The sequence below is a fragment of the Pieris rapae genome, chromosome 13 (genome assembly GCF_905147795.1).
Source record: "Pieris rapae chromosome 13, ilPieRapa1.1, whole genome shotgun sequence".
NCBI classification, from domain to species: domain Eukaryota; kingdom Metazoa; phylum Arthropoda; class Insecta; order Lepidoptera; family Pieridae; genus Pieris; species Pieris rapae.
The window spans coordinates 10,260,830-10,280,022 of NC_059521.1; the positions used below are offsets into that span (position 1 = coordinate 10,260,830).

The window sequence follows — 19,193 nt, forward strand, 5'->3', positions numbered from 1 at the left end:
GATTCCTTTACGATTTTGTGTACGTAATACCTAATCCAACTGCGTCATGTCGGGCAATCTTTGCCAATAGCGCTAGTTTGCGTACGTTTTTTGGTACAATTTATAAAATTACGAAATTTGGTGCCTATCTGGCTATTCTAGCCGTAGTGCTTGAGATATTGCTAAGAATGGCTACACTGCCTACTTCACTTTACGTATAACTAAGGGGTTAGTGCAATCTACTCTCATTTCTATACTCTGTAGATGTCAAAGTTAGCTTGACGCAAATTTTCAAATGTTAGAAAAATCAAAATTGAGATTCGAACTCGAGGCCCGAAGAGGAAGAAAGAAAAGGGAATAGTAGATGGCGGGAGTGATCTTGTGATAAAAGATTAGTTAATAAATTTTAGTGTAAAACATAGTTATAAAGATGACTAGGTAATTATTGGTGCATTTGCCAATTTGTAAAAAATATTGCTCTTCTCTAAAAGTTATCTTTAAAATCGTGAAACTCATGCGCGTTCACTTGTGGTTACATCAAATAAGTAATAGTGTGCCTTTATTGCAGAGCTAAAATAGAACTCGGCGATGTGACTCCGCACAATATTAAGCAATTGAAGAAGTTGAACACGGTTGTATTTCCTGTTTCTTATAATGACAAATTCTACAAGGATGTATTGGAGGCTGGGGAACTAGCGAAACTTGCATATTACAACGATATTGTGGTTGGAGCCGTGTGCTGCAGGATAGACACATCGGAAAATTCAAGGCGATTGTATATTATGACTCTTGGTTGTTTATATCCATACAGAAGATTAGGGATTGGCACTCTTATGGTGGAGCATGTGCTTAAATTCGTGGAACACGATGGAAATTTTGATAGTATTTTTCTGTAAGTACTCATCTTTATCCACAGCATCCTCTTTATCCTGCTTCACGATTTTGCTAGGTGTTAGTTTAATATATATATGTAATCTGTACATAACAACTTGCACATAGCCATAGATAACCTGCTTAGGCAGAAAATGTATGTTCTCTTATTATAAATATAACTTGGGATTTTAGCATTCAATGCACTTTGATTCAGTGATACTTTAGATGTTTGATTATCCTATTTTAGTTTACCTGTAATTCTCTCATTGATGGTGCGTTTTATCATGCTAAATTTTACACTAAATTATGCAAAGAATCAGAAAAAAAGTTCTGTTTAAAATGTATGTCTGGTCCGTTATGAGTACCTGCTGTTTTGGACTGTACCAATACCAATTTAAGTACATTTTGGAATTAGGACTTAAACATCTTTAATAAAACAAGTTCCCAAGAATACATATCATGTTTTTTTTATAATCCTGATATATTAATGAGTGAGTTGAGTTTGACATAATTATGCTGCTCAAAACCATCACAATTCCATGAAAATGTGCATTTAATTTTGGAGATATTATAATAAGTTGCGCTAGAGTGGTGAAATTTACATTGAGACATGCTCTTAATGTAAATTTATGACAGTCAATCCTTTTCAACAAAACTCTTTTATTGCTATACACCAGATAATCCATGACTGAAATTCAAACCAGATAAATAATTGATAGATAAGATAATGAGAATGTAAAAATTTACTCCTCTCCACTAATGCTGGAGTTCAGATGTCTTAGATGCATATAATGCCTACCTACTGTTTACTTTGTATATGAATGTTATAAAAGATTTATGTAATCACCAACTTTTATTTAAAAACAGTTTAAATTTTTTTTAACTTATGTGCATTTGATCAAGAAATACTTTTTAATGTTTTATTCTATCATTACAGTCATGTCCAGGTGAATAATGAGAGTGCAATAGACTTTTACAAAAAGTTTGGCTTTGAGATTGTTGAAACAAAGGAACACTATTATAAAAGAATAGAGCCGGCCGACGCTCACGTCTTGCAGAAGACCATCAGACAAGCAAACTCAACTCCGTTAGTTAACGGTAATGTGCCCCATGCAAAGACAAATGGACACGATTGAATATGCAAGAAACTCAAAAATCTCAACTCAATTTGTAAGTGCAAGTGATACTAATTAAGGCTACTCAGGTCCGAAACAGAACGTAACTAAAGAATGGTTGTGGTTTTGTACGAGACCATAACAACTACTTTTTCTATACTTCCAAAAAACTTGAACCACAAGTTCAAGTTTTTTGTAACTTTTCTTTCTTCTAGCACATTTCTCAAGTCAATTTATTCAGTTTAAATGTTTAAGCTCTAGCCATAAAAGTACCAGTTGCGACATTCTAAATCACTTGTTTATTAATACTTTTTTGTATCTATGTATAATAATAGATTTATTAAGTGGAACATTTTTAATCTTTACAATACATTTGGTAATCAGTTTCAAGATTTATAAAATGTATCCAAAAAATTGCTACTTGCTATTATTAGCAATAATTATTTATATTTTATGTGAACTGTATTGCTGAGGGTTACCAAAATGTCAATTTCCTTTCAAATTCTGTATTTCCTGTGAATATCATGTGACCTATCTAGCATTAGTACAATAAACATAACTTTAACAGTAATTGAGTCTTTTTATTTTCCACATTTTTGTCTTTCTACCAATTTTGCCTCATTATTTATAGGCCTAGGTTGGTAGATAAAGTACTTAATAAAACTTAAAGGCATGTTTGTAAATGCATAAAGATTATTAATTAGTTTTTTTATATATTTTTATTCCAAATAGATTCCAATCATATGCTGCGACAGTAAAGTAGCAGATGAGACTAAGAGAGCCATATATCCACTCAAAGTAGAATGCCATGGAGGCTCACTATGATCTCATATGGAGATGATGTTATGTTTTAAGTATGTTTCTGGCGTTGGCTCTGTAAAACTGTTTTCCTAGGCATAACTATAGATAGTAGACTCCAGTGGGGCTCACACATAGACACTCTTTCGAATGGGCTGACAGCTTTTATTTTATTTATTTATTTATTTATTTGGTGCACAAAACACATTATAATCTTTACAAAAATAAACTTAAAACTAATAGTTATGAACAGGATTCTAATGTAAAACCATGTGCACACTGCAAAATTAATGTTACATCAATAAAAGGCTCATAACTAACAAAGGTAACATAGTAAAAAAAAAAAACAATAATAATAATAATAATAAGTTCCTCGACACCAATTTAACGTAACGTTAACCAAGACCACAAGGGTCAGCACTTAACCTACGATGGAGGATGTCTTTAACGACACTAATGAATTTATTGATGTTACGACAGAATATGTCCACAAGTAAGTGGTTGCTCTTTGCCATCTCGTTATATTGACGAGCCATCCTGGTCAAAGGGTTGTAAAAAGAGATGTTATTCTTATAAGTTTGAAGGGAAAATAAATTGACTTCGTTAGCTCTACGGGCACTAAATCTAATGTTAAGGCTAATGTGAGCTAGTAGTTCGGGAGAGTCTATAATGGAGTGGGTGATTTTGTAAAGGTAAACTAAGTCGAAGACTATGCGTCTGGATTCTAATGGTTGAACTTTAAATTTCAGGAGTCTATCGCAATAATTTAAGTTAGACCGGCCAGGTTTTATACGATAACATAAAATTCTGAGAAATTTCCTCTGAATTCGTTCAATATCGTCAATGTGCACCTTATAATTCGGCGACCATATAGGACTACCGTATTCTAATATACTTCTTACGAGGCTGAAGTACAAGTACAAGGTGCTACGAGGATTTTTAAAACCTTTTGTGGATCTAAGAATAAAACCCAGTAGATGGTTTGCTTTAGACGTGATGTGACTATAGTGGGCACGGAATGAAAGCTTGTCATCGAACAGGATACCTAGGTCTTTTGCAACATCTGATCTGTTAACTAATTGACCATCTATGACGTAGTTCCATACGATTTTGTTTCGTTTATTAGTAAACGAAATGACAAAACACTTGTCTATATTTAAATACATGTAGTTAGTCTTGCACCATTGTGACACGGTATTGATATCACGCTGTAACGTTAAGCAGTCATCTAAATTAGTAATAGAAGTAAATATTTTTAAGTCATCTGCATATAAGAGACAATTGCAGGACAGTTGTTGAATAAGGTCATTAATAAAAACTACGAAGAATAATGGCCCTAAGTGGGAACCCTGAGGTACTCCCGATGTAACTGCGATAGGTGCAGAGATGAAGCCCTTTAACGCAACCAACTGAGTTCTAGAGTCTAGGTATGAGCAGATCCATCTATATAAACTGCCGTGGATACCATGTGACGCTAACTTATGACAGAGCAGATGGTGATTTACTTTGTCAAAAGCCTTAGAGAAGTCAGTGTAAACAGAGTCAACTTGGCCACCTGTGGCAAACACTTGACAGAGATAGTTTTTGTATTCCAGAAGGTTAGTGACCGTAGACCTGTTTCTAACAAAACCATGTTGCTTGTCTGAAAGAACAGGCTTAAAATGACTGAACAGATGAGTATACATCACTGACTCAAATAATTTAGCAGCGCAAGATAAAATACTTATCGGTCTATAGTTTTTACAATTGGACTTATCACCACTTTTATAAATAGGTATTATGTGGGCAGTTTTCCAGCGCTTAGGAAACACACCACTAGTTAACGATTTATTAAAGAGAACACATAATGGAATGGACAACTCCTTTCCGCAACTTTTTATGAAAATAGGAGGCAGAAGGTCAGGACCTGCCCCTTTGTTAATATCCAAACTATCTATTTTACGTTTGATATCTGTTACCGTAATAGAAAAGCCAGATAATATATTAAAATACGTGTTATTTACAGCACCAGATTGGTCAGTGTATATAGTTTTATTAGTTTTATCGTCAAAAACTGAACCAAAGTATCGCGAAAAAAGGTCACATATCCCCTGACCGTCTGTCTCAGAAGTATTTTCAAGTGTCATGGTGTGAGGCACTGAAATATGGCCTTTACGATTATTCACAAATCTCCAAAATGATTTTATGTCCTTGACCAACGAGTCCTCGATGGATGCGATATACTTGTCGTAACAAATCTTGGTAAGAAATTTGCATCTCTCCCTCAGCAAAGAGAAAACGTCGTAATCGCGGGGATTCCCAAACCTCTTAAACCGTTTATGATATAAGTTTTTTTCTTTATTACATTTAATTAAGGATTTGCTGTACCAGACTGGATAAGATGAGAATTTGCTACAACACCTTGGTGTATTTCTTGATATTATTTCAAATAAAAGCTCATAAAAAGCTTCGGTGCACTCATCAATACAAGGGGACGATAAGATTTCGGACCAGTTCACAGACTGGAGTTCAGATTTAATGTTTACAAAATTACATTTAGCAAAATTAAGCCGTTTAATGTTAGCGCGTTGAAGCCCTTTAGAAATCTGAATCGGAGAAAGAGTAATCAAAATTGCGGGATGATTTTTATCTAACAAACTTAATGCAGGTGTTTCATTGACACTTATACAATCTATATTAGAAAGCACCAAATCCAACAAGCGAGCGTTTGCATTTGTGATAAAGTTATGCTGTTTTAGATTACACAGTGACATTAATTCATTTAGTAGAAGGAGCTTCTTACTCAGGTTAGGGGAAATTGACAGAGAGGGATTAATCGAATCAGAGTAATCAGGTGTGTTAAAATCACCAATTAATAAGAAATTATCCGAAGGGAAACGATTAAGAAGTAAATTTTGGCAATGGCTATAAAAGAGTTCAAGCTTGTTAATTCTAATATCAGGAGGCAAATAGCAAACACATAAATTTATGCGAGAAGTGTCACGTGCTTCAGGAATAAGAGTAACCCAGACATCCTCCATATCACTATCCCACGATGCTTGACGGATGACCTGGTATTTTTTATGGACGGCGAGTAAAACTCCACCTCCCTCGGTTTTAGCACTGGAGGAATCCGCACGATCTCGTCTGAAGAGATTGTAACGGGCGTCAACAACTTCGCCATCGAAAACACTCATATTTAAGTTCGTTTCCGTCAAGCATATAATATCGAAGTTAGAATTTAACAGATTTAAAGAAAATTGAGTTAACTTGCTACGAATTCCGTTTACATTTTGATAAAATATATTAATCATTGTGGAAATAACGTGTGATTCAGTATATAAAAACAAAAATTGATCAAGTAACTTACTAAGCAATGATAAACAAACAAATTAGTAGTAGTAATAACAATTAAGACAATTTAGTGAAAGAATCATGACTTTTAATTAGAATGGCCGGGCTTGATTCATCCTTACGAACATAAATTTGGCCATATCGCACCCAAACAAACCTGTAGTTCTTGTCAGTAGAAAATTTACGTGCCGCATGGTGTAACTCTTTAGCTTCAGGAGACAAATGTTCAGACAAGTATATCCTGCTCGACGACGAGCCGCCAATACCAATATCGGTAGTAGATAGTTTGGTGTCAGTGTGGGACTTATTGAAGCGAGTCAACGCAGACAAGAGTGTATCACGCTGACGCTGCGTTGAGAGGGTAACTAGTATGTTTCGCGGCCTTTTGGAGTTTGAGTCCATCTTAGCTACACGACGACATGCTTTAACATCACTCTCAGATACCACAACATTTAAACACTCACAGAGTTTTTTGAATAACTCCATCAGATTCTCAGTCTTGCTTTCGGGTACCTCGTGAATCTCGAGGTTTAAGTCACGTGAAATCTTTTCAACTGTAAATAAACGACTCTGGAGTTTTGATAACGTGTTTTGAGATTTCGTAAGTTCAGTCTCGAGTACCCTGATTCGATTGTCTTTGTCTGCAATATTTGACTTCAAATCATTTTGTTCTAAGATGATAAAATCCGTTGTCGTCGTGAAGTCAGCCTTTACCAACTCAACAGCTCGGCTAACCTCGTCGGTCACCATATCCTTCAAGTCCTTTCTAAGCGCGGACCGTAGATTTAGCATAAACGATGAGTCAGGGGACAGTTTCAAGTCTATAAGTTTGCTAATACTGTCCAACGTAACCGGCTGCTTAGAAAAGTCAGCGCCTGCAGAAGTTTTCGTAGCAAAATCACACTCCGGCTCTTTACACGTCGTTATATATGAGGAGGCGCTTGGTGATTGGTTATTGCGACCCCGCCGGACAGGAGTATTATCGTCATTGTTTTTACGCCGAGTTACATTCTGACACAGAGGACAATTAAGTGATGCCAATTGCTCAGCACTGAGCTGCTTAGTCGACCCGGCAGCAACATCAAGGCATTCATAACAAAACTTGCGTTTGCAATTATTACACTTTAAAAAATGATCGACATTTAATACGTTATTACAGCCATGGCACTTCATAGCTTGATTAGATTCACTATTATTCACTTCACTGGTTTTACGTATTCTGTATTACTTCAAATTTGACTTATAAAAGCTAACACTATTGTTAAAAATTGAATAATAACACTTATAACACGGCTAATAATACTTTTAACACGGCTATGGACTACCTTCCACCACGGTTGAGAATTGAATTCATACATAGCTTACTGATAAGGATACGGCTAAAATTGTGTACCATAGCTACTTTCACAGCGTTATGTCGTACGGTATTCTACTGTGCGGTGCTGCTGCAGATTCAGTTTAATCCATATTTGTGTTGCAGAAGCGGGCTGTTCGGGGTATTTGTTGTGTTATCCCGAGGGTGTCGGTACGGAATAGATTTAAGGAACTAAATATTATGACATTATCCAGTCAATATAATAATTATTCTTGAAGCCTTGTGGTATGTACAAAAAAACTTACAACGATTTTAAAACAAATGGTGACTTTCACCAGTATAATACGCGTAATAAAACTAATTTGAGTGTGCGACCAACCAGGCTCCAGAAGATAAACCACTCCTTATATGGAAATTGTATTCGTTTTTACAACAAACTCCCAAGCGAAATTAAAGAACTATCAGTAAATAAATTCAAAGCCCTTGTTAAAAGTAAATTAATTAATAAAGCCTTTTATAATACTTCTACAATACTACTACTACTAATACTTTCTACAATACTTAAATGATCCTAATCCTAATCCTTGAGATTGATTTGCTACAGGTCAAACAATTTGTATTAAAAACTTGGCGATTGAAGAGTGGCGGAAAGTTTCTTGCCAGTTCTTCTTATCCGCTCTACGCCCTTGACTTGCGAACTGGTTGTATAAATTTAATTTGTTTTTTGTTAACGTTCATAAGTGTACATGTTTACCTATATGAATAAAGATATTTTGAGTTTGAATATGCACGTAATATGTTGTCCTTGATGTGTGTGCTCTGCATGACTAAATAGAACTAAGATTACAAATAAAGGCACATAGGTAACTTATAATTTATTGATTTTACTTCTGCAATCAGCACATAAAAAATTTAAATAAATTTGAAAACATTTAGATAACAAAATGTTGTCCGACTTGACATTCATGCTAAAACAAAATTTAACTAAAATTTAATTTACTGATGCATATTTAAAAAACAAGTTCATTAAATAAATACATTAACAATTTAAAGATTAATTGTTATTTTTATACACCACTGAAGGTACCATTTCCATCATATTGATTTGCCACAAGATCCAAAACATTGACCAAAGGAATAGAAAAAATCGGTTATACAAACATATAAGTCACCAGTTAATAATAATAAAACATGACCCTACTTTTGTGAACTACAATGTCTATTGGTGTTCATTTTATTGCACACAAAATTCACTAGCTTGCAGCACTTTTTGAATACTGTCTGCTTTTTAAAAGCATACTATCACAGAATACATAATAATTTAATATATTATCACACCTATAATTGCTTTATTTATGTCATTCATAATAAAAAGCTTATGTAAATAAAAGATAGAATGTTATGTTCCATAGCAAATATATTAATAAAGTTACCTATGTAAAGATCAAAAAGGAGGAATTCTGAGAGACTAACAGTAACTTATTTTTAAGAGGCGGCAAAATTATTTAGGCATATTTATAGAACAAATCTAATTTGATCTAAGGTTAATCCAACTTAACGAGAACCAAAATCTCTTACACCTTGTTCGTTTAACGTTAAGTACATACGTTAAAATAGAACCGTTAAAATAGAACCGTTAAACGAGGTGTCTCGTACAAGTAATTGAACTTTAATTCCTTTCTTTTCAAGGTTTTCTGTGAAAGTTATATTAACCCATAAAAATCTAATCAACAGTTAGGGAGCGTTCAAGTATTAGGTAAGGACGTTTGAGGGGGGGGCCTTGGGGGTTTGGGCTAAAGCGGGGCGAGGATTGAATTATGCGTTATTGTTTATATTATTTTTCGATATTTCGATACTTTACACCACATAAATGGCAACTTTAAGGTTTAATGAGCCACTGGGTGGTAACGAAACGTTTTACTATTGGGTACAGAAAAACGTTACATGCAGGGGGGGGGGGGGAATTGCGTGACGTACGTAATACTTGAACGATCCTTAATGTTAATCTAACCAAATATCCCAAAGTATTTAGTAATTTATAAATATGCATGTGTTTCGAATGAAGGACGGAGAAAATGTATTCCTAAATCTGTCCAAGTCAAATAAGCCGTAATAAAAATTCATGGTGTTTGCATTTTGAGTATTTATAACTATCTCTTTGGATATTTAAATCTAGTATGCCCATAACATAACCAAACATACACAATTCTTAAAATCTCAAACAAACATGACATATGGAGTATCTTTGTACTTTTGAACAATAAAAAAATATTAAATGCTTAACACTGAGCAACAAACTTAATTTCTCTTCTTATTGGACTATTTTTTATATGTTTCAATACCCTCTGGTCCTTTCGACATATCATAGACAATTTTTATACTCTATAACTTATTACTATTCCTTTAATCTTCAATAATTATATCTCTGTATATGAACTCTAAACATAATTATTTAGATATAATATACGTATTTGCTTTTAAATTCTCTTTAGTGTAACAACAATCGGGAATGTCTACTAGTAATTAACTATTTTTTTTTGTAGATAACGAAGTATTAAAAGAAAGCGAGTGTGATTATTGATACATTTGATGACTACGTCTTCTGTCGGCTTTGAAAATAATAAAATTTGAAATGGCATATTTGTGATTTTTAGTATTTCTATGCACTTTGGCAATAACCGCTCGCTCAAACGTTTCCGTCGCTTCAAGAGGCAACGAAGCCTAAACACTAGACGAAGGTCGTTCCGTAATCCGTTCATAACTTATCGGATGGCGCTTCCGCGTCCAGTAATTGTTTTATTCTCTCTATGCACTGGAGGGATGCGTCGTTGGCCTCTTTCGCCATCTGAAAGAGGACAATTACAGTGAAAGGCCACAGGGGGACCGATAGGGTTCAGTCGAATATCTCTCACCAGAGACAGGTTCAAGAAGCCGTGAGGCAATCCTTCGACGACGTCGATCTCCACCTCGTTGCCCAGACGTTTCAGTTTCTTCGCGAACATCACGCAGTCGTCCAGACACGGGTCCATGTGCACCGACTGCGATCGGGTGACTTTTTGTTAAATATATTTATAAAAAACAATACAAATAACAGAACGATCGGCCTCACCAGAATCCTCAGGGGCGGGAACCTCTTCAGCAACCGGTCCTCGGCCCAGTAAGGGGACAGGACGGGGTCTCGGGGCACCGAGAACATGAACTCGTCCGAGGGACTCCTGGCTATCAGGGAGTCTAGGTTCGACCGCACTGCCATTCTGCAATAGGAGCCGACTGAAAGACACTCACTTGACAATGACAATTAGCTAAAAAGGTAAAAAGAAAGATGACAATTACTCTTCCTGCGTGGGCCCCGAGATGGCGTTGGAGTCCTTCATGGCGGCGAAACGGGACGACATGGCCCCCATTATGCCCGACGCCGCCTCTCCGATGCTGGATTTATAAAATTATTTTTCCAATGAAACAATACAAGTTTTAATCAAGGTTTGATTGAAAACGGGAAGAGACCGTGATCTGCCGCTTTTCTTCTGCTCTCCCTCACCGTCGACCACCAGAGGAGGCTCTCCCACCAGAGTGCTGGAAGTTTCGGATTCACCTCCGCGACTGAAATAAATACTCGTCTTAACTCTCCGGTCGAAGATCTCGGCCACGTCTCGGTTTCACACTTCACCTGGTGCATTTGCCCCTTCGTCCTTCGCTGTCAGTGTCGCTGTCGAACACGTATCTGTCCAGCAGCTCCGACACGCACTTTTGGGACCTCTCCTCCGACGGACTGACACCTGACGGACGTTGCTTGTTTCAGAAAAAGTACGAAATCAAAAGCCAGACGTATGGCGGCAAAGGGGTTGGGGGGGGGATGCGTCCCTCACCAGTGGCTGTGTGCTCGCTCTGCAGAGAAGCGGCGCTGGCCGTGGTGTCCCCGGAGTGCCTCCTCTGGCTGCCTTGGGACTTATGCGCTTGCAGCTCCAGCAGGTCCGACGGAGACACCTCCTCGAACGAGGACTCGCTGAGGCCTTCTGGAAGTAGACGTAGACTACACTCGAGGCTCGGACGCGAACGGACGGTGACGCTCCGAGCGAATACGCACCCTGCGACGGGCTCACTCGGAGGAAGCCGTTTCCGTCTATGGGCGTGGTCGCGCTCGATGAAGTCGCTTCCTTTGGGCGTTTCTCTTCTTTGCTCTTCGAATTGGGACTCGCGTATGCTGAAAGATTAAATTTTCGACTTTATCAATAATTTGATATTTGATAAAGAATATTTGGCCTCGGTTTAGCTATTGTAATGAAAAATTCATAATTCCAATCACCAACTCGTTTTCTCATCACCTTTGAGACACCGCATCATGAAGCCGAAAGGCAGCAGAGGGTCCATGAGGCAGAGGAGCCTCGAGGGGCTCGGGATGAAGCTGACGAGCAGAGGGGCGTAGGCCATGAACAGGCCTTCCGGGACCCGAATCTCGCTTTCCAGTATTCGAAGAATGCAGCCCGCGAGGAGATTGGCCCCGGCCGAGTCGCCCGCGAAAACTATTCGTTTGCCTGGCGAACGTTTGAAAAATGTCAATATTGTTTAAGCTATCGTTGCTTAAAAACGATACTATCGCTTTCTTACCCGTGGTGCCGACCTCTCCGAGGTGGTTCAAGAGCCAGCAGTAGGCGTAGAAGACCTCCTCCGAGGCCCTGGGAAAGGGCGCCTGCGGAGCGAGGCTGTAGTCCACGGACACAATGGGCACGTTGAGCTTGGCCGCCCAGTCCCTCAGGTAGCTCTCGTGCGATTTGGAACTCTGCGCCACGAATCCTCCTCCGTGGCAGTGGAATATCACGCCGTCCGCCGCCGGAAGAGTGGAGCTTTCGTTCGTCTGGAATTAGAGATGAACAGAACTTGACTCGTAAAATCGCCAACTCGATCGGAGTCGCGAAAAGACTCACCATCCCGTTCCTCTTGTTGACGCTGATGAGCCTGACGTTGAGGTCGTGCAGGCCGATGTGCGAGTCGGGCGGAAGAACCGTCCTCTCTTCGCCGTCCACGGTCGCCACCACGAGGGGCTGAGGCGTTATCGTTATCAACTTGTTCACCGCCACCGTGGTCGACATCAGGCTCGGCACTCGCCGCATTATTTCTGTTAAGGCAAAAAAAAATATGGAATATTTTGTCACCACGAGCCACAAAGGACTTAGCGGATGCAAAGTCATACAAAGTTTTTATTTGCTTATCATATTTCTTAAACAATAATTCTTCTTTGTCTGAGAAAAACCTTATTACAACCAGTTAACAGAACCGAACAATTTATGACGTGATGAATTTAATAATAAAATAGTATTAATTGCCTCAAAGGCAATAAACCTAACATCACAAATGTTGTTTACGTTTCGTGATTTATACCGATTAAATGAACGTAAACAATGATTGCATTTATATGAACCACGCACGTGTAAACGATAAACTAAATTTATTTCCGTCAGTAGTTGAAAAACCTCTAGAGCAAACCAGGTGGACCCAAAACTCACCACTCTCGGTGAGGAACCAGAAGGCCTTGCAGAACTCCACGCTGGCGGACTGCGATATATTGACAATCCTTCTGGCCCGGAGTTCGGGATCTATCAAATACTGCCCGCCCGTCCACACCGAACTTATCAGATTGCCTTGGCTGTAGTAAGCTTCCGAGAAGCCGGCCATGCATATCGATATTCCCTTGAGAATCCCGCGTATGGATGGGGCGAACTGGAATCACCGATTGGTCACATTTTTTTGCTACTATGAAATTTTTGTTATATACACTTAAAACACTTTTATAGTAATATTTTTTATTAGCTTAGGAAAAATCTGTCTGAGTTTATCAGAGCGAAATGGCCCCCATTACCCATCTTTGCCTGCGTAAAGTTTTTTATGACAATAACGTTTATTTAATTTATTTGATAAAATAAATAAAGTGCGAAAAGCAGTGAAGCAAAGAAGGAGGTGACCTTACTGTATGAAAATCGCAATTATTACAAGGTAATTTCATACCGATTACTTTTAATTACTGAGTAACCATTTTAATTAATTCAGAAATATTTTATGAATTCACATATCCTTATTTAGCTTTTTACTTTATCTGTCTTTATATATCCTCATAGTATATATATTTTGAAAAAATTTACAATCCATACTCGTCAAAACACAGAATCATTTGAGGTACATTTGTGTGACATGCTGTACTCATTCTGGCAAACTTCAGTGTTAATTTTTAAATAAATAAAGACTACTCCTTAAGTCACAAGAAGTATACCAGGTCAATTGAAGTCTAAATACCTGAAAACCTAGACATCTCCCATAAAAACAATACTGATTTATTGTGTCTGCCTTAGAGAAAAGTTCTTCCGGCGAGTGTGACTCAACAGGAAACAGGTCTCCAGGAGGTGCCCATGAAATTAAGGTGTGGAGATGATGAAGACACGTGCCCAGCGATGCCAAGAGTTGTCCACATGATTCCACTTCTCTAGAAAGTTTTAATTACTATTTACATAGGTTTGTTTGATATGTTAGAAATACATAATATACAAAAGCAAACATACTTAACAAAATATCCTTTTCTAAATAACAATGCATCCCGTCCGGAGCAAACTTGTCTGCTAAGTTTAAGGCCATGTAGGATGCAAGAATCCACAACTGATACGAAACTTCTATATCCATTGCCTGGAGATTTTTCATCAAAGTCATATGATGGTGCCACCTATTGGAAAAATATATTTAACTTCAAATATGTGGAGTAATGACATTATTTTACTTTATTCTTATGGCCTTCTAATGAGAAAATGAAATATATCTTTCCCTTAAAGAATACATATGTACAATATATTGGAGTTAAGAAATTTTAGCCAATAATTAAAAAATTGACTAATAATACATTGACCCAGTTTAATATAACTAAATTAGGTCAATATGAAGGAGTTGTAATTTCCATAAAGTTTTGACCTATGACCTAATTAAATGTGTAGAAGATATGATAAATTTAATCATCTTAATTCTCAATCTTTAATCCATAATATCTTAAAGTAATATTGTTACATATGGTATGTTTCTAAATATTTAATCAATTGCTTTTTTAGTGCTAGTTAGTTTTTATCTAAAAACCAGCAAACAAATCGTCACTTCAAGGTAAGCCAATTTAATATTATAAAGTAAAGATTTATTTGTTTTATGTGATTTGATAATACCTTTCTAACATGGTCAACAAGAGGCCAAACATTATCAATGTGATCTATCAGAGTTATAAATCCTTGGTACAGCCGTTGACCATTCTCACTTTCATCAGGTTGAAAATATGTAGCGTTATTCTGACAGGAATCCTTTAGGGCTTCGTACATAGCATACGTTGGTGGCGCACCTTCCAGCACTTCGCAACATATTGAGGCTTTCGCAGGTGAATCAGGGAACGACATATTACTGAAAGTTCTCGTCACGAATCGAAGCCCACGATTGATTAGTCTTAGACTCATCTGCAATTGTTTTAAGATTCGTATACATTGTTAAATAAATAAACAGAAAATAGAACGTTAGAATGTTATTTACACGTTACATTTTAAACCAACAACAATTTCCAAAAAATACAATACATCGCGCAGGGAATCATTATTACTATGTAATATTGTAGTTAGTTGCTTTATTTTTATAAACGAAAGCATCCAAGCAAGCAATACACTTGGTATAATTTCACATCACAATTTGAACGTATTTAATGTTCAATGATTTTCCAATAGGTTTTTACTTTACAGCAAAATAATATCTCAAATAATACAATTTTAAATTCATACCCTACAGTTTTAACTATGAAATGACAATTGACATAGTATGGTTATTTGTATGCGTTGACGACTATAGTGTCAATGTCATCTTTTTTTTCCTGAAAAATATTTCGGATTCGGCGGATCAGTGTTTACATAATATTATATTATGTTCAATATTTTTGAGGTTATTTAAAAATTGTTTTCCCTCTAAATAAAACTTTAATTGGAAGCGTTAGTGACTTATTTCTTAATGCAATGGAAGTGGTTGATATTTGTTCTAAAGACGAAAATGAATATGACATACAAATCAGTAAGCCATATTCCGAAGATACTGTATCCTACCCGGCATTGTTTACAAATAGAACATTAGTTGAACTATGCAGCACATCATGGTGCCGTACCAAAAAAGTGACTGCAGAAAGTACACAGCCATATGTAAGGGGATGTAAGTGGTCTCCAGATGGAACATGCTGTCTGTGTGTGGTTAACAATGATGGAGTACAGGTTATGGAATTGCCCCGAGATCTTTACCAGGGCGACGTTAGTTCAAATAGAACTATTGATATTTTAGAACCAGTTATCCATGTTAAGGAAGCGGGCTTGATGTATGATTTTTGTTGGTATCCTGGTATGAATAGTGCAGTCCCTGAAAGTTGTTGGTGAGTTAAATTTGATTTAATTTAGCTGATGAATTAAGCATACTGAGTGGAGAGAAGAAATTTGATTTTATTGAAAAATCTGTTCATATTTATAATATTAAAATGTAGGATAAGGTGTGTTACAGTTGGATAACAACAAAACAGAATGCACCAATACAAATGTGGGATGCCTTTGATGGTTCCTTAAGATGCTCTTATAGAGGTTTCAATGCAGTAGATGAAATGGAGCCTGCTGTGTCATGCATTTTCTCTGCTGATGGCTCCAGGATAATTGCTGGTTATAAAAAGTTTTTGAGGACTTTTGATGTTGACAGGTTATCATATTTTATTATAGTAAACTATAAGTAAATCATAATATGAACTTGTATATATCAACATTTATTTTATGGTATATAATCAAATCCTAATTAATACATTATTTGTTTTCAAAAGATATCTCTGTTATTTATAATATCTTCATATAGAAGAGTTAAAATTTAAATGAATTTTAAAATTATATCTTTAGGCCTGGCAGAGAATTCAGTGAACACAAGATATATTCTCCAGCTTCCTGTTTCGCTACCAACAGTAACTTGCTTGCAGTAGGGTCATGGAACACAAGTATTTCACTTTACAATGTGAATGAAATGGGCACATACAAAAGTATAGGGAAAATGCATGGTCACTCAGGTATATATTCTTCCACATCTGTTATAATAGCTAATGCCATTTAAAGCCACTAAAATCTAAGGAAAACTGAACTTTACCATGTTATAGTCTTAACTTAATACTTCCTACCCTAACTGTAAACTAGAAATTGTCCCCTACCACTTGAGTGCTTTTTCCCATTAAATCGACTATATACTGGGTTTTAATATATTACAGGTGGAATAACTCACATGAAATTTACATCTGATGGTCTTAAATTAATATCAGGGGCCCGTAAGGACCACAGATTGCTAGTGTGGGATATAAGATATTATCGAAGACCTCTTAACATTCTCAGCCGAATTGTTGAGACAAACCAAAGGATATACTTTGATGTATCACCATGTGGTAACTACTTGGTCACTGGTGGCACTAATGGAGTAATAAAAGTATGGGATGTGAATAAAATTAATTGGAAAGAAGAATTAGACGCTATGGATGAGAAGGATAATGTTACTTTTCAAGTGAGTGGCTTGTATTTGTATCATATGTTCTATTTTTTTCTGTTTTTATTTCTGTTGAGATTGATTTAGTCAGAGCTTTTATTATCAGATTTTAAATGATTAAATATTTCATAATAAAGCAAAAATTTTCTTTTTGAGTTCTTTTGCAATATCTGTGGTCCAAGCTTGATGTAATATTGACAGTTTCATTACCTCTAGGATGTCTAGAATACAAATTGTATCTTAGCTGCTTATTGAATAAGTCTATTTTTCAGTTTCCACTACACAAAGACTGCTGTAATAGTATTTCTATACACCCGTGTAGACCCATATTGGCAACTGGTTCTGGACAGTATCACTTTGTAGACCCAACTACTATGGATGAAGAAAGTAATGATGATGAAATAAGTTACCAAAAAAATGAACATATTAAATATTCAAAAGAATCCGAAAACAGTTTAGTGTTCTGGTGGCTTGGTGATGTCCCTGATTTAGCGTAATGTTTCTCTTAATAAGGCAATAAATAATCTTATATATTTTGTGGTTTTTATTTGTCTTATTCAAGCACACTTTCATAGTCGATGCTAAAATGATAAAAGCAAAAGTACTGATCAGTTTTTAATGAATATCAATTTCCGGCGAAAATTGCACAAGGTTGTTTTGGTCGACAATTTGAACTTAAGCTTTTCTAGCCGCCTCCCACGTAATATCCAAAATTTGGCTTTCTCGGTTCATTTTCTTTTCCAAATGTATATAATGACTGGAGTAGTAAGAAATTACGGAAAATGCTTTGATGTTAGTTTTAAAACAATAGTCAAACATTCAGCAATAGAATGCAATATTTTTATATATAATCGTGTTCGAAATTTAAAAATAATGTGCCAGGGACAGAACTACGTATATAATTTGTAATATTTGACGGTTAATAATTTACTTCAACAAACATCCTGGTTTGACAGTATGGTTTTCACACTAAGTTTAATAACGTGAGTTAATAATTATACGTGAACCTATTCAATTTATTAGATTCGACAAAAGTACTTACTTAGCGATCATATTTACGTCCCGGTTGTAGGTACTCTTTTAATTAATAATGTTTTAAAATAAGTGTTGTTTGATGTTTTGCTATTTGAGAGGAGTACCGAGAGATTTTTTTATTATTATTAGGCCGGCTTCTTTCTAGGCCTACACCCTCTGTCTTCTTTGTCGATGAGTTTAAGGATGTCTACCGATTCAAATTTAATGACGTCGAATAAGAGATACTTGTATCTTATATTCCATGAATTAGCAAGATGGTAAATAAAATATTGACTCCTTTTACTTCAAGTTGTTTTGTAGGTATGGAAAAATGGTTTTCTTAATTATCAGCATTTTCCTTGTCCATATACGTTTAAAACACGGTGTATAATGTATATCCTACCTTTAAGGACCTAAATAAATATAATGTGATAGTAAGGTCCCACCTTACCTCTAACTTGTTGCATCGTATCGTATTCTTATATATACCATGTCTCTTCAAATACATACTAATTACTTACTCAATATCGAAAATTTAGTCTTTTATTAATATTATATTTAATTTACGGCTAAAAGATTTGGGCAGTTTTAAAATTCATCCTACGTCTGTAAGTAATAGGTACTTATTTAGATTCAGGTGATTTTCGCAAACGCTTAGTGCTATAAAGGATTGCGTACGTCTAAATTACTAAGTCGTTATGATAATATTTCCTCCTATAATTGCATTTTCGTGGCTTGCTCAGTTAAATTAGCATCAATTTATGAAGTTTGAGGTGCTGAAACTTTGTGGCAGCCATTAAGGCGCTTTTGTTTACAATTTCCAGGCAATTTGTGGCTTATCTCCGCCCAAAATTGTACCGGGAATAATCTCTTATTTATTTCTTTGTGCCGCTTAATACGATGCCTACTGAATTATTTGGGGTCTAAACCAAGTTACTAAGTTAAGTAAAAAATCCATTGCAATAACGTATTCGCTATAACGATGCTACGCAATAATTAACAACTGTCTTATATCTGCGAAATCAATTCGGTTGAGGACAATTTTGCTGTCTATTCTGTCTATTTTATAGTTTTTATTTAACACGGAATAAGGTGTCAGCGGTATAACTATTGCATATATATGCCATGAATAACTTGATATTATTATAAATCTAATTCAGTATTTATATTAATATCAGATTAGATCACACTTCAAGAACAACCCGCGCAAGCTT

At 36.1% G+C, this 19,193-nt stretch overlaps 3 protein-coding genes across 6 annotated transcripts; 2 read left to right on the top strand and 1 right to left on the bottom strand.

Moving 5' to 3' along the window:
- Nucleotides 1-261: 261 nt before the first annotated feature.
- Nucleotides 262-2,538, top strand: LOC110998311 (probable N-acetyltransferase san). Its single transcript, XM_022266868.2, has 3 exons — nucleotides 262-417; nucleotides 548-871; nucleotides 1,790-2,538. Exons 1-3 carry the CDS (start codon nucleotides 410-412, stop codon nucleotides 1,986-1,988), a joined length of 531 nt encoding a protein of 176 aa, XP_022122560.1. The 5' UTR covers nucleotides 262-409; the 3' UTR covers nucleotides 1,989-2,538.
- Nucleotides 2,539-8,275: 5,737 nt separating this feature from the next.
- Nucleotides 8,276-15,220, bottom strand: LOC110998313 (hormone-sensitive lipase). 2 transcript variants are annotated; one of them, XM_045630775.1, is made up of 16 exons: nucleotides 15,201-15,220; nucleotides 14,604-14,885; nucleotides 13,962-14,119; nucleotides 13,699-13,885; nucleotides 12,915-13,128; nucleotides 12,336-12,526; nucleotides 12,019-12,265; nucleotides 11,736-11,945; nucleotides 11,498-11,614; nucleotides 11,280-11,426; nucleotides 11,081-11,189; nucleotides 10,918-11,013; nucleotides 10,747-10,842; nucleotides 10,523-10,667; nucleotides 10,326-10,451; nucleotides 8,276-10,258 (listed from the first exon to the last, which is right to left on the bottom strand). In XM_045630775.1, the coding sequence occupies exons 2-16, from the start codon at nucleotides 14,883-14,885 to the stop codon at nucleotides 10,169-10,171; spliced, it is 2,415 nt and encodes an 804-aa protein (XP_045486731.1). In that variant the 5' UTR covers nucleotides 15,201-15,220; the 3' UTR covers nucleotides 8,276-10,168. The 2 variants fall into 2 exon arrangements, with proteins under 2 accessions (XP_045486731.1, XP_045486732.1); XM_045630776.1 differs by lacking the exon at nucleotides 15,201-15,220 and having other exon boundaries at nucleotides 11,280-11,423; nucleotides 14,604-15,191.
- Nucleotides 15,221-15,314: 94 nt separating this feature from the next.
- Nucleotides 15,315-17,498, top strand: LOC110998319 (telomerase Cajal body protein 1 homolog). 3 transcript variants are annotated; one of them, XM_022266879.2, is made up of 5 exons: nucleotides 15,315-15,832; nucleotides 15,958-16,146; nucleotides 16,338-16,501; nucleotides 16,697-16,983; nucleotides 17,238-17,498. In XM_022266879.2, the coding sequence occupies exons 1-5, from the start codon at nucleotides 15,429-15,431 to the stop codon at nucleotides 17,460-17,462; spliced, it is 1,269 nt and encodes a 422-aa protein (XP_022122571.2). In that variant the 5' UTR covers nucleotides 15,315-15,428; the 3' UTR covers nucleotides 17,463-17,498. The 3 variants fall into 3 exon arrangements, with proteins under 3 accessions (XP_022122571.2, XP_045486860.1, XP_045486861.1); XM_045630904.1 differs by having other exon boundaries at nucleotides 15,748-15,832; nucleotides 15,947-16,146; XM_045630905.1 differs by having other exon boundaries at nucleotides 15,773-15,832; nucleotides 15,941-16,146.
- Nucleotides 17,499-19,193: the final 1,695 nt, after the last annotated feature.

Bases quoted from the DNA above. Each gene is read 5' to 3' on its own strand.
- LOC110998311 (XM_022266868.2), top strand. The intron at 872-1,789 runs GTAAGTACTCAT...CTATCATTACAG, and splicing joins AATTTTGATAGTATTTTTCT to TCATGTCCAGGTGAATAATG.
- LOC110998313 (XM_045630775.1), bottom strand. From the start codon at position 14,885: ATGAGTCTAAGACTAATCAATCGTGGGCTTCGATTCGTGACGAGAACT. The intron at 10,843-10,917 runs GTCTCTTCCCGT...TTATAAATCCAG, and splicing joins AAGAAAAGCGGCAGATCACG to CATCGGAGAGGCGGCGTCGG. The intron at 10,668-10,746 runs GTAATTGTCATC...CTCCTATTGCAG, and splicing joins TCGGGGCCCACGCAGGAAGA to AATGGCAGTGCGGTCGAACC.
- LOC110998319 (XM_022266879.2), top strand. From the start codon at position 15,429: ATGGAAGTGGTTGATATTTGTTCTAAAGACGAAAATGAATATGACATA. The intron at 15,833-15,957 runs GTGAGTTAAATT...GGTGTGTTACAG, and splicing joins GCAGTCCCTGAAAGTTGTTG to TTGGATAACAACAAAACAGA. The intron at 16,984-17,237 runs GTGAGTGGCTTG...TCTATTTTTCAG, and splicing joins AGGATAATGTTACTTTTCAA to TTTCCACTACACAAAGACTG.